The sequence below is a fragment of the Podarcis erhardii genome, assembly GCF_964252035.2.
Source record: "Podarcis erhardii genome assembly, chromosome: 6".
NCBI lineage: Eukaryota > Metazoa > Chordata > Lepidosauria > Squamata > Lacertidae > Podarcis > Podarcis erhardii.
In genome coordinates this window covers 98126431-98140891 of record NC_138510.1, presented here as the reverse complement: position 1 = coordinate 98140891, position 14461 = coordinate 98126431, and the positions used below count along the sequence as shown (strand labels likewise).

General features: G+C 42.1%; 1 protein-coding gene across 13 annotated transcripts in view; it reads left to right on the top strand.

Annotated features, from left to right (window-relative positions):
• The window catches only part of PRRC2C (proline rich coiled-coil 2C), a 75450-nt gene that overhangs the window by 57534 nt on the left and 3455 nt on the right, over positions 1 to 14461 (top strand). For 4 of the 13 annotated variants that reach the window (XM_081866700.1, XM_081866706.1, XM_081866705.1 and 1 more), the window contains 10 exons: positions 731 to 934; positions 1287 to 1399; positions 1979 to 2115; positions 2902 to 3136; positions 4510 to 4632; positions 7239 to 7451; positions 8931 to 9034; positions 9575 to 9640; positions 10883 to 11003; positions 11945 to 12181. In XM_081866700.1, the coding sequence (XP_081722826.1) occupies positions 731 to 934; positions 1287 to 1399; positions 1979 to 2115; positions 2902 to 3136; positions 4510 to 4632; positions 7239 to 7451; positions 8931 to 9034; positions 9575 to 9640; positions 10883 to 11003; positions 11945 to 12181 (1553 nt within the window). The remainder of the gene's footprint in view (positions 1 to 730; positions 935 to 1286; positions 1400 to 1978; positions 2116 to 2901; positions 3137 to 4509; positions 4633 to 7238; positions 7452 to 8930; positions 9035 to 9574; positions 9641 to 10882; positions 11004 to 11944; positions 12182 to 14461) is intronic. The other 9 variants (XM_081866698.1, XM_081866697.1, XM_081866702.1 and 6 more) reach the window with 8 other exon arrangements.

The following is a 14461-nucleotide window of genomic DNA, read 5'->3' as shown; positions in this document are numbered from 1 at the left end:
TTGTTTACAACCTTTCACCCTCATGTTCCTGGGTGGGACACTATGTGTGAATACTATACTGACCCTAATGCTGACATAGAATGCCAGCTGAGTAAAGGGACCTTGTGAGACTTCAAAAGATGCTAGTCCTTTGACAAGTCTCCAGGAAATGTGACCCTATAAGAATGAGCGGCCACCACTATTACCAACACATCCCTCTGTTATACAGACTTGGGGGCCAACTAGGGCCATCACATACAGGAAGAAGTAATCTGTGAAGCTACTTTAGGCAAATCCTCCTGTAGGCACCCTTCAATTGGCATGGAAGGTCCTGTTAGTGTTATGTCTGGGTGTTGCCTGGTTGGCGATGATCCATGACAAGACCTCCCAAGCATTTGATGACTGAAATATACTATTCTCAGCAACCTTGAAAGTATTACCTGTAAGAATACGTTAACTGTGTTTGAATGTTTCTAGGTGTTCATAATGTTTTTAAGTATTCTTTTAAAATTTCTGATGATATTTTGCTGCTTTGTTCTTAGCTTTCCTGGTCTTCTTTGGAAAGAAGGTTGGGACAGAAATTAAATAAATAAGTAAATAAATAGTACAGAAGTAGAATGTTTGAATAAAGTACTGCAGTAGTTAGCAACTTGCATTTTTACTTAGGGTACACCAAATTTATGACTAGCTTACTGAAGCATGTTAGATTTTGGTAACTATTAAAGCAGTGCTTTGCTGGTTGTAATTTTAGGAGCTGGAACATACACTACCTCTTCACTGAGTACAAAAACAACCACAACCTCTGATCCACCCAACATTTGTAAAGTGAAGCCACAGCAGTTACAGACAAGCAATTTGGCATCTGCTGGTCACTTTTCCCAGCTAAGCTGTATGCCATCACTAATTGCTCAGCAGCAGCAGAGTCCACAGGTCTATGTGTCTCAGTCGGCAGCAGGTAATATACGAGGTAGTCTCTTTGCATTGTATCTGGGTATAAATGGTTCCTCTTTCTATTTAAAGGTAGGGGTGACTAAATTTAAGCTCAGTGTTTCTTAAATCTTCTGGTTACTTTCATGATTGCAACTTTGTAGTCTATTCATTTCTCCCAACAAATTGTATTGAATGTTGTAGTATTTGTAAACAAAACACAAATGCTCTTTTTGAAAGTTTACATCAGTCTTTTTCTCTTGCCTTTGAAATGCCCCCCCCCCCAAGCATTTGTTTAGCAGCTAGGCGTATCAATTACCTTTATTTTTTGGTTAACTCATGTGCTGTGCTACTGATTTTTTTCTCTTATGACTTTGTAGCTCAAATTCCAGCTTTCTACATGGATACAAGCCATCTCTTTGGTACCCAGCATGCACGACTGGCTCCTCCATCACTGGCCCAGCAGCAGGGATTTCAGCCAGGGCTCTCACAGGTACTATGGGGATTGACTGGGTGGCATATTTGCTTTTTAATAACAATACATGTTGACTCTTGTATTCCAAATCAGAGTTCAACCATTCTCCATTTTGAATGTCCTTGTCCAGCTAAACCATTGAGTTGTGGTCACAGCTGGTGGGTCATACTGGAACATTTTTAACTGTGTATTCAAAGAGCAGAGGCATCCTACTGTGAAAGATTAAGCTCATCAGCTACAAGAACTGGGGTACCTTCTGTAGTCTGCAGTTCCTGCAAGCCAAATGTCTTGCACAGAATCTGTAGGTACTTCCCACTCCTTTGATATTTTTAGCAGCTAGTGAGATGCACACACCATTATTAGTTCAGGTATCATAGGTCAGTGTCAGAGCACTTTCTTTGTGAGTAAAAACTCCCAGTTTCAATCCACAGCATTTATAGTTAAAGGATTTCAAGAAGCAGGTTGAAAAGGCATCCTTTTAACTGAGAACTTTGAGAGCCAGCTCAAGAGAATAGAATTGCTAGACAGACTGAGCACAAGGCAGTTTCTGATGTTTGTTTGCTTGCTTGGATGTCTAATTAATTCTATTCCTTACAGCCTACATCAGTTCAGCAGATACCAATCCCTATATATGCACCTCTGCAAGGGCAGCATCAAGCTCAGTTGGGTTTAGGAGCAGCACCTGCTGTTTCCCAAGCCCAGGAATTGTTTAACTCATCATTGCAGCCTTATAGGTAAGTAGAAAGCAACACCTCTTGGTTAACATTTTGTTTCTAGTTCTAGTCTCTTAACTATGTCACACATTTTTTTCATTTGTATTCATTGGTGTAAGAATTGTGAAAACTGCACTGTTTTATGAAATGTTCTGAAAATGTCCAGAAAATGTTCTGAAATTAAACAGTCCACATTAAAATTTAAAAATTCATGCAAAGTAAGTTCATTCATTTTTAGATTTTTGTGTGCTTTAGGGATAAGTGTTGAAAATGTTAGACTAAAAGGAGGCTTAGAATTTCTGAGGTGGGAGTAGGATAGATGTGGCATATGAAGTGTCATTTCTCTGCCTGTTCAGAATCTTGCCAGTCCTTTGTGCTTGTCCAGTTTAGGTTTCCTCTGCAATTCTGATCAGAATTGCTTGAAACATTGTAAATTTGATGCTCTTACAACTTGTGTGGTGCATTTTTGTGCTAGATTTTGAAATAATCTGTTTCCCTGGCTATGACACTTTTATTCAACTGCTGGCGAAGTGGCTTTAAGTCATGTGTTACAGTTTCTAGAAAGAACCATTCTTGCAGTTCTGTAAACAAGACCAAAAAAAGTCTAAAATTAATGTCAATTTTGAGTATTTGCATGGATTCCCCCCTTAGTAATCTTTTTCTTGTAATAAGGGGGTATATGATATGTTTGTGTGTTTCTCCTTGTTTTATGCCTAGTGCACATTAAAACTTTAATCATGAAACCAGTTTTTGTAGTTTAATAACGTTTTATTAACTTAACTAATTCAGGGCACTATTGTTTTATAGATCCCAGCAGGCATTTATGCAGAGTGGCCTGTCTCAGCCGTCACCAGTGGTTCTTTCTGGCACAGCCTTACACAGCTTCCCAGCAGTGCAGCATCAGGAACTTGCCAAGGCACAGTCAAGCCTTGCATTTCAGCAGACATCTAATACTCAACCTATTCCTATCTTGTATGAGCATCAACTGAGTCAAGCTTCAGGACTAGGAGGCTCCCAGCTTATTGATACACATCTTCTCCAGGTCAGAGTCAGACCTCCCCAGAAAAGTAACTGAAAAGTTGGAATCACCTCTTTAATACAACAAGAGCTTTAATACAACAAAACGGAATGGTTGTGCTGCTTCTGAGTGTATATAAAAGGGAAATTACTCTGCATTATGAGACAATGAGTACCCGGCTCTGCAGGCAAGGGGTGACATAACTGGACTTCTGAGGCTCAGAATGTGTTTCCCAACAGGGGAGCCACAGAAAGAATGTAGTTGGTCAAGGGAGCCATGGACTCAAAAAGGTTGAAAACCTCTGAGCTACAGGGTAACGGTATCCTTTCTGTCACAGGCACTCGCTGCCCTATCATCCAAGCAGCCTTCCCAGTTTTTGTGGTGTGCATTTATTTAATTGTGCCCTGTCATATGAGCATTGGAAGCTGCCTTCTACTGAGTCAGGCCAGTGGTTCACTGTCTGGCAGCGGCTCTGCAGCATTTCAGATTCAGACAGGGGTCTCTCCCAGCCCCACTGGAGGATGCCAGGGATTGAACTTGCAATCTTCTGCGTGCAAAGCAGATTCTCTGCCACTGAGCTGCAGCCCAACTCATGTGTATTATTATGCATAGTGCTTCAGTTGTTTGAGGCACCATACTGTTGAACACTTGCTGTACTGGGCTGGTGTCAACAGCCAGCATTCCCATGGAGCTGCTGTGGCCCTCCACACCAGGCAGCTGGGTCTGCAGCCTTTGTTTCATTTACACACAGTGACACTCCAGGACGTTGTGAGTAATTAATGGTAGGTGACTCATAGACACCTGGGACAGATCACAATGTTACCCACACTTGGAGGGAACCCATCAAACCCTGAATATGATTCCCCAAATACACCTCTTCTCCCCACCCCCTTCTTTCCAAACTGTAGCAGGGAGGGAGGAAAAGTGGAACAGAGCATGCAGGTTTCTGGTAATTTCAGACCGATGTATGGAAGAGTCCTGCACACCCTGATGCAGTCCTGATTCACCCATTAAAACTTACACTTTTTATAGAACCTTGCTCCCAATTTGGCAGTGATGTATTTCAGCTGTTTTGAATATAGATTATACATAGCAGCAGTTATGTGTCCAATTAAATCTGGGACATATTTTATCAACGCTTGCTGCTTTTCCAAATGTGGAAATGTTTATAGCAGGAGTGGAGAACCTGTGACCCTCCAGGTGTCCTTGGACTTCAGCTCTCACCGTTGGGCATGCTGGCTGGGGCTGATGGGAATTAAAGCTCAGCAACATTCCTGCTGCAGCATACAGAGAAGAGTAAATCTAAAATGAAATGGTCATACAACTGTTCTGTTCTTCAAATTAAATTAACCTTGCTTAGCTAGTCACCTAGAAAATGTTAACCTCTCTCTTCTCAGGCCAGAGCTACTCTTACCCAGGCCTCAAATTTGTATTCTGGACAGGTTCAGCAACCAGGTCAGACTAGCTTCTATAACACTGCGCCGTCTCCCAGTGCTCTCCAGCAGGTAAACTATGGCACGGTAAATTGCTTTCAATTATATTTAATATGTGTTTGTTTGTGTGCTTGTGGTGCATGTAGTACCATTGTCTGCTGACAGGAGAATGTTCTTTTGAGAACATAGTTTGTGTTCTTTTATAGAGAAGTTGCTGTCTCTCTCAATATAGCAGCCCAAAACAGTTCTAACACAGAATAAAACTTTCTTTAAAATAATAATAATATAGTGTTCTTTTTCTTTTTTCTTCTTCAGAGGTGTTGCTCTAAAAAAATCAAGCCACCTTTTGTCTAGAGATCACTGTGATGTTTACTGTGGTCCTTACCCTACTCCAGTTAAACTTCTTATGATCCTAGAGTCAACAGCTAGGAAGTTGATCTTCCATTATGCAAAACCATAATGTGGTTTCAGAGAATAGTTTTCTCCAAGATCAGGTGATAAATACTCAGGACCCTAGTGCTTCTGCTGGGGATTTGTTAGAAAAATCCTATGCATGCTGTTCATGGCATCTAAACATTAGCAAGATGGGGCAGATCTGTAAACTACATAGGCATTTCTTCTACATAGAGTACATAGAAATGAATAGGAGCACTAGGTGAATGTCTGCATGCACTTCCCATTCAGTTCAGTTTGTTCAGTGATGTGCTGATCTTCTATAGAGGCGAACATCCTAAAAGTATTTCATAAGCTTGCCTCTTTTGAATAATGGCTACTTGGTATATTACATTAGATCATACGGCAGTATTACTCCAAACCATGGCTCAGCAGTCAGTGGTGGCATTGGAGGCCACCACTGTTGCTAGGCAAGAGATAAATCTTTAAATTAGGCTGGTGGGACAATAATAAAAAAGAGGTCATCCCTTTTGGATCAAGAATGGAGGCTCTATTTTATTGCAGAGTTGCAAGGGGAATTGGGCATAGTATGTATGTTTACCAGAATTTCCCTGCTTCTAAAGACAGAAGTCTCTACATGAGAGCAGAGAATGGTTGCTTCTGAGTAAGAAATGTAATATCAGAATAAGGTATTTAGATACGGTCTGCAACTGGAGTGGATAAATTAAGAACTATGCTTGTGCCCTGTTGTAGCCAGGAGCAATTTCCCCTTCATGTTATGTGATATTTTGGTATATTGTTTGGTGGAGGGTGTAGTTTGTCTTCTAACTACATTGCCAGTGATACTGCTATCTTTTATATCTCGTTTAATATTTTATGCACATAGCACTTTAAATTTTGGTATTTTGTATCTAATTGTCTAGTTATCCAGTGAGGACACCATCACTGAAGTCATTACAGACACACAAGAGAGGTTGCAATGGGGGCTGGACAGAACAGATGAGGGGTTAGAAATACACTGCTAAGCCTCTTCTCAATCCTTCCCTTTGAATGTGTGGACCCTAGATGCCATGCCAATTTAATAGTGGATTTTCAGCATCCATAGTGAGCTCATTTTTGGTGTCTCAGGACTTCACAGCTACTATGACAACAATAGAGCTGTCACAATATGTTATGATCCCACCCTGAGGCAGGTAACACTCTGGATTGGAACAGGGTATAGATTTGGTGCTTTGGATGAGGAGATTTTTTAAGATAGGTAGCCGTGTTGGTCTGCCATGGTCAAAACAAAATAAAAAAATTCCTTCCAGTAGCACCTTAAAGACCAACTGAGTTAGTTCTAGGTATGAGCAGAAGTGTGCATGCACACGAAAGCTCATACCTAGAACTAACTCAGTTGGTCTTTAAGGTGCTACTGGAAGGAATTTTTTTATTTTGTTTTGAGATTTTTTAAGACACTTGTCTTAAGCTCATTTCCTGGTGAGATTTACATTTCTCGCGTTCCTGTTTCTCTGCACAGAGTAGGGGACACATGAAGATGGTCTCCCACCACAGAAGCTGATGGATTCATATGGATTCTTGAGAGTTCTTGGAACATTTCCAGTCGATATGACTGGTGTTCCTATTGGTACTCTGGCCACTTGGTGGAACCTGTATGACACAATCCCTAAGTGTACTCTCCCTAGCTAGAGTCCATATACCTCCGTGGCTTACTTGAGGATTAGGGGCAGAGAAATGGCTGGGCCATGATTAAAATACCAGGTGGGGGGGGGGTGGAATTTTAGCAAATCTACCCCGCACAAATAAGATGGCTATGAAGAAACTACATCTCTTCCACTATTGTGTCCTCACAGCGTTGTCCTTTTGAGCTTGTATGGTGCATGTCTTCTCCATCAGGGCCAAGAAATAAATGCTTTCAGTTACTGCTTTCTGCACCACAAAACCCAATTCCTGCTTCTGAAACCTCAGTTTTACAGGGAATAATGAGGGAGATAGGGAAAACATAAGTTACAGGAGAAGGACAGGGAGGGAATTCTGTTTACTAAGAACCATGTCCTACTCTGGCTTGCTTTCTGAATCATCAGATGCTGCCCATATGTTTTCAGGTTTAAAACTCCAAAGGATAAAAATGTGTATATTCTTTCTGTTCAGATGCACTAAAGGTACAAATTATATTGGCTGTACATAGAGAGCAACACGTGTATATTTCTCGACAGTATTCAGAAGTGGCAATTTAATCATGATGCACTTTAGCTATTGAAGCATCTGTGTGTCTAAATCATTCTTGCGTTTTTCTCCAGGTGACAGTACCTATACCAGGATCACAACTTTCTTTGCCCAACTTTGGATCAGCAGGCCAGCCTTTAATTGCTCTTCCACAGTCCCTTCAGCCTCCTTTACAGCACACGCCACCACAGCCTCAGACTCAGAATCTGAGTCGGCCAGCACAAGTCGGCCAGCCTTTCAGAGGACTAATTCCAGCTGGAGCTCAACACAGCATTATAACTGGGAAGGTAAATGTGACTGTGTCTTAAATCTTGCTGAATGGCAGCAGGAAAGCATGAACCAATGCACATCATATCCAGGCATGCCATGGTTATTGTTTAGCAATCATTCCAAAGGGATAACGTCGTAGTCCTTGTAGCACCATAACCAGTTTATGAGGAAATAGCAAATGGAAGAGATTGAACGTGGATGGAATTGGTTTAGAATTAAACTAATTCAACCAAAGTTCCCCGGCACATACCCTGCAGGGAAACCCCCTGGCAAAACATCAGCCAGAAGCATTGAATTCTCTCTCTCTCTCCCCATCAGCTGACATCACCCTATGTTGTCAGCTGGTGGACAAGTGAGTAGTTTGAGGGAAATAGCCTCATGGGCCAAATTGGACTCCCTGGTAAGCTAAGGTTGGCCCACAGGCTGGAGGTTTTGTATCCTATGGTGGTTCACATTCACAGTCAAATGCTTGACTTTTGGCTACTTAGTGAGTGTACCTCCCCCAAGCATCCTTATACTCTGAACCACAGTTGTGTTGTTTCTCCAGCTGTGAGCCAATGGCATCACAGAGTAGCACTAAAAATAGTGGACCCATAAGCAAAAAAGGGAGGAAAGGTCATGTTTCCAAAGGGGTGGGGATGGTGTGTTAGAAACTCCAGTTCTTTTTATACTACTGAAAATTACCTGGGAGTACTAGAGGAAGCCCACTTTGGAAAATAGTGGAGGAAAGTGTTTGGTGGGGTCACTATTTTTTATTTTTAAAAAGCCACTGATTTTCCACTGAATTGTTGGGGCTCCCTGTAGACCACCTTCTAAGTCCCATAGAGACCAAGCAAATGCTCAGTGACTCCTTTATCTGTTACGCATAAGTCTTTTGGTGAGATTCACTGAGTATTGGTAGAGAGTGCTTAAGAACTTTCATTTTGCCTAGCTGAGGATTTTAATTATTTGTGTCACATGGAATATGAGAGTATGAACCGTAATATGTCAACAGCTCCCCCCCCCCAAGAGATTTTGGAGTAGGTGTGGAACTTGTTTCCTATTTCCTATTGCCATTTTAAAGATGATTAAATGAGTATGGCAGGGCCCTTCATGAAAGTAAAGGTAAAGGGACCCCTGACCATTAGGTCCAGTCGTGGCCAACTGGGGGTTGCGGCGCTCATCTCGCTTTATTGGTGAGGGAGCCAGCGTACAGCTTCCAGGTCATGTGGCCAGCATGACTAAGCCGCTTCTGGCGAACCAGAGCAGCGCACAGAAACGCCGGAGCGGTACCTATTTATCTACTTGGACTTTTGATGTGCTTTCGAACTGCTAGGTGGGCAGGAGCTGGGACCGAGCAACGGGAGCTCAACCCGTCACGGGGATTCGAACTGCCGACATTCTGATCAGCAAGTCCTAGGCTCTGTGGTTTAACCCATAGCGCCACCCGTGTCCCATGAAAGTATTAGTGTGTAATTTTGTGTCCTTTGTAAGTTGGTTGGGTTTCTTTGCTTCAGATGTCAGAAATGGACCTGAAAGCTTTTGGAAGTGGCATTGATGTTAAACCAGGCACACCTCCAGTCACCGGACGAAGCACTACTCCAACGTCTAGTCCCTTCCGGTAAGCAAGTCTTTATAAACAAGTTAGCAGCATAGATTTGTGATGAAGCCCACTTACAGAAATAGTACTTATTAAGCATTAGTGTAAGGGTGCCACTCTGGCATAGAAATGTTTAATAAATAAATAAGGGCTAATGCAGTTTGGAGAAAGATTTGTGCAGAACATTAACTTGGGCCATAATATTTTATATGGACATGCTTCTAACAACACAGAATATGGACCACGCCTCCCATCTTAAAACTGCTAAAATATTGTTATATTTTAATTTTTATTTTAATTTTTTTAAGTGAATGTAATAAATGGGGTTATGTGGGAATGGGTTGGCTGGCGTGGAATATTTATGTTTTAATTAAGCCATTGACAGGCATTCTGGCCTCTTTTTGCAGTCAGTCATTTCAGATTGCTTTTTGGCATTTCCTCTACTTTGTAGTAAGGAGACAGTGTCAGTAATTGTGTGGCTGGAGGGCTCAACTAACTGAGCTGCTCAGGACTGAGATGAAAAAGGAAACATATTTGGAAACAGGGCAATTTATTTTGCAGGAAATATGAAGACAGAATGACTGCATACTTGCCCAATTCCCATTTATTTCAGCAGAGCTTGCACAGGTGTGTTTCCATAGGATTGTGTTTCATATATATATGACAACAATCAATATGACTATGATTTGGATACTGTACTCATGTCAGTGAATACTGCTATTTGATTAAATGTTCTGAATTTTATTTCATTTCCTTGTACATTTTCTACATATCCCCAATATTATCTATGTGATATTAGGGATTCAGCAATAACAGAGCAAGAAGAAATACTTCTTATTAGTGCCAGGTACTATTTGGTCTTCAGTTGGAGAGGGAAGAACTTGCAGATTTGAGCTACAGCCAGCACTTAGGGTTTCAAATTACTCAAAAGTCACTCATATTACTCAAATTGAAAAGTAAGGTGACTTGTAAGACTCTTTTTAGTATTATTTTGAATGCTTACTTGAAGAACACAAATTGAGAGGAGAGATCAAAACAGACGGCTGGGGACCAAATATATGCTTCGGCCCACACAATAAGCTTGCACTCATCCGTTAGAATGTTTTTTCCCCTTTGAAATGCTGACCACCATACCAAACCACTGAAATTCTCCTCAGCTTTAAAAGCAGGTTCCCATTCAGGTTTTTCCCTCTCAGTTTTGAGGGCTAACACAACTCACTTCATAGTACATTGGATCCTGATCAGAGCTGGAGATTGATTTTGAAAGCAGTACTGAGCACAAAATCAGTGGAAGTCTAAACAAGATGATTTGGAAAGCTAAATTTTGTGCTTCCCTTAAAATAAAGCCCCCAGCTGAGAGCTATTGGGGAGTTTCCCAAAATCTGAAGACATGTTTTTAATAGAAGCATTTAGCCATAGTGATTACCCCAGTCAGGTGTGGCAGCAGCTCAGGAGATTAAACGACCAGTATCACATAGGAATGTTTGCTGGGTGCCAGAAGAAAGCAAAGGTCTCATGGTTCTGTTTGAAAGAACAGAACAGTGTTAAATCCTCCTGCTGTATTACAGGGTTTCTAGAGACATTGTGCACTGCCTATTGAATTCAGAATACCACAATTTATAGTTAATCTTAATTTCTCCCTTTGTATGGGGTGGTGGTAGTAAATTAAGCTTTAATTTTAGCATCTCTCTATTTCATATTGCTGTACAATAAACTCCTGTTTCCTTGTGTTCGCTACAAACAGCATTTACTAAATAATGGCCAGTTTTCTTCTGGATTCAAGGTAGCACATGAAAAGTGTAACAATAGGTTTCTCTGGTGCTTATGATATCCAATATATTAACTTACTTAAAATGTTTTCTCTCTAAGGGTTGCTTCCACAAGTCCGAACAGTCAGGCCAATAAAATGAATACCATCGTCTACCAGAAGCAGTTTCAGTCGGCAGCTGTGAGAATGACGCAGCCATTTCCTCCACAGTTTGCACCCCAGGTGGGCAGCAGTTGCTATACTGCCAGTGGTCTGAGATTTTCTATCTTCAGCTTATTTCAAATGGAAGAACCCCTATATGCAGGAATATCTATCAAATATTTCCTTAAATAATTTATAAATCAAATATATATAAACATTCTGTATCTTGCTTTCAGTAACATCTGTGCTCCTAAAGTTGAGAGATTGGACAGCTCTAATGCAGGCAGGTGACCACAGGCTTCTCCGCACAGCTCTTGCTACATTTGAGTGTTAAACATTTAAAGGGAGAGGGGAAAATCGTGTCTGAGAGAAGGGTCCCAGTGTGCGGCTTAAAGCAGACATCAAGTGCACAATACAACAGGAATGTCTCCTGTGCTGGCTCTGCTGAGAATTGCATATGCCTCCAGCTCGACTCATTTTATTGGTGCTTGTGCAGAAATTCCTGGTGAATTGTGTGCTCTTAGCCACTTACCTGAAATGCAGCTGTAAGGCAGTCTTCCAAACAGTTAGCTACAAATAAAAAATTGAGCATCCTTTAAAAGGGGGAGTGCTTTCAGAGTGCTGTTGCTATAAAGTATATGATATGGAGACATGTGGTGTGTACTTTTGAGTCTAAAAATGTCTTATATGTTGCACTTCAAATTTGAGATTGCCAGATTCTGTTTGAAAACATAAACCTATCTGTTGCCAATCCCTGCATCTTGACATATATTTTGAGGAACCCCTCCCCCCTTTTGGTTTTCAAATGTGCTAAGACAATTTTTAAGCACACTTCCTACCTTAAGCCCCCCCCCCTTAGAATTCTCCAAACATGGCCAATCTTAATAGAAAATTGCACCCACCACAAGGCACTGATTGGTGGCGGAGGCGGGCTCTCTGCAGAGAAGCCACCATGTGGTCAGGTTGGCATTATGCTAACAGCTAAATGTCTCTCTTTTTGTTGTTGTTTTTCCCCCACTTAGATCCTCTCTCAGCCTAACCTGGTCCCTCCATTGGTAAGAGCCCCACATACTAACACCTTCCCAGCGCCTGTTCAGAGGCCGCCAGTGGCACTGGCTAGTCAGATGCCACCTCAGATGACCACAGGCCTTATGAGCCACCCTCGTTTGCCACATATGGCCAGGGGTCCTTGTGGATCACTCTCTGGAGTCAGAGGCAATCAGGCCCAGACTGCGATGAAGGCTGAACAAGACATGAAGGTTAGTATTTTTGGATGGCCATGCTGTGTTAACCACAGTTCAGTCTTAACAGCTTGCAAGGCAAAACACTACTATTAAAATGCCTCTCGATCCTTCAGATACCCCTTTCTGCAGTGGCCACAGAGAATATAAACCCAAATACTGATTTCAGGTAGCACATGTTAGTAAAAGCACAATCCCAGGGAATGTGATTTCAACGCTTAAGGGTTTGCCTGCTTTTATTGCAGTCCGCTGCCTGGTGGATTGCACCCATTCCCTTTGCCTTTCTCTTATTTTAAATGTACAAAACCGTTATTAAATAGCTAGAATCTCCCATCAATAGCTGCATTTCACTGCATGACATTATTTGAAGAGCACTTGGAGACCCTTCTGAATGAAACAAGACACTTTCCTTTCGATGTGAGCTGTGTGGGGATACCATAAGATTAAATGAACTCAGAAATCAGTGCACCCAATCAATTGTTAAAAAGGACAGAATTTCCTTATTATTTTCAGTTGTGTACAAGGACAAAAGAGTGGTTCCCTGAGACAATCTACAGGGTTTTTGTGATTTTCAAATGGTTTGGTCAGTATAATAGGCAATGCCTCTGATAAATGAGTTCTGCTATTTGTACAAATTATGGTTGGCTGGCTTGAGGGTGGATGGGAGGAGTGCATATGTTGTTAAGTTTTAATATTAAAATTAAAACTTATCAGGCAACTTACAAGAAAAAATACAACACTTTCAGTTGTTGTCCACCCCTTCTTCTTAATTTCCAGGTCTATACAATGAACTGGATGCCTGTTTCATGGAAGCAGAATCCTTTTCTCTTGAGTAAAATTATTTGCAGGGTCTGATTGTGCAGAATTTTTTATGGTGCTTGTGACTAACTGCAGCTTAATCACACAACCTTTGGGTGGAAGGGTATGAGAAGAGACTTTCCTCTTGGCAAGCCCTGATGGTATTATAATAATTCTTCTCAGGCGGTTTGCTTGTAATTCTGACCTCTTTAAACTCAAACGGTATATTTAAATTTTCTACCTTTTAGTAAAGTCAGCCTAGTGGCTACAGTTCCAAGAAAGTGTTTGCAATATTTATACAAGCATGTGAGAAAAATGGATTTTGACCCTTGCAAAATCACGAATATTACAATGTGCAACCCAATAATCAAATGTTACTCCTGTGAAAAAGATGTTGCAAATTTTTGCAGATGGAAGATAGCAACCAGTGTGATACATTGAGCTCATGCATATACCATGTTTACTCAAATCTATCGCTTCTCGGCCTTTTGGCTAAGATCAAGTGCATATTTACTCAAATCTAATACCCACCTTTTTTGGCCAAATTGCGTTGCAAAAATTAGGGTGTACATTAGTTTCTGTGGCGCATTACATCCAAGTAAATAGGGTAGTTTTGCAGGCCATCGGCCTCCTGCAGCTTGACTTCCTCCAGGAGGCTTGTCTTCCCCCCTGCTACCCAAAGTCCACTGGCACCAAGCCACTTTCTCTTGTGTTTTTCTCGCGAGGCAGTGACTCTTGAGCCCTAGCAGTAGAGGGCTGCTCTCACGGAAGAGGCAGCAGTGGGATGCCAGTGGTAGGCGCCTGATCCTCAGACATTGTGGTTGCTGCCAAGGTGCCCCAAGACCCTCTCACCCCCTGCTGCTGCCACCGCGGCCACCTTCTCCTCCCTTCCTCCCTCTTGTCAGACGAAACTGCCCCGCCACCAGATTTGCTGCTTCGTCTTTCGGCAGCCTCCCTCTTGCTCAGAGCTCCATGAGCTGCAATTGGCTGTGGCCAACAGTAGCCCTCTCTCACGTGCAGACTTCCCTCCTTGCACTCCCAGCCTCAAACCCCCCAAAAAGTGTGTGTGTGTGTGTGAGAGAGAGAGAGAGAGAGAGAGAGAGAGAAAGAAAGAAGAAGAAGAAGAAGAAGGGGAAGGGGAAGGGGAAGGGGATGGGCCCCCTCATGCCCCTTAGCCAAGCCAGCCTTCCTTCCCCAGTCCTAGAGGGGCTGCTGCTGGGCACTCATCCTTTCCCTTCAAGGCAAAGAAAGCAGCACACAAATCCTGGCTGCTTTGCCTCATCACCCACAGCACATTGCAAAAAGAAGCGTCTTTTTAAAAAAAGAAAGACGGAAATGAACTACTCAGTCTGTGTTCTCTTCCTCCAACCTCCTTAGTTAAAAGGAGGTGGAACGGTCATCAGTAGTGGGCAGCAGCTGCAAAATGCAACACTGCCGAAAGCGTCTTTTGTCTCAATAAGCCAACTCCCAGAAGCCTAAGACCAGGAGAGAGTTGCTAGT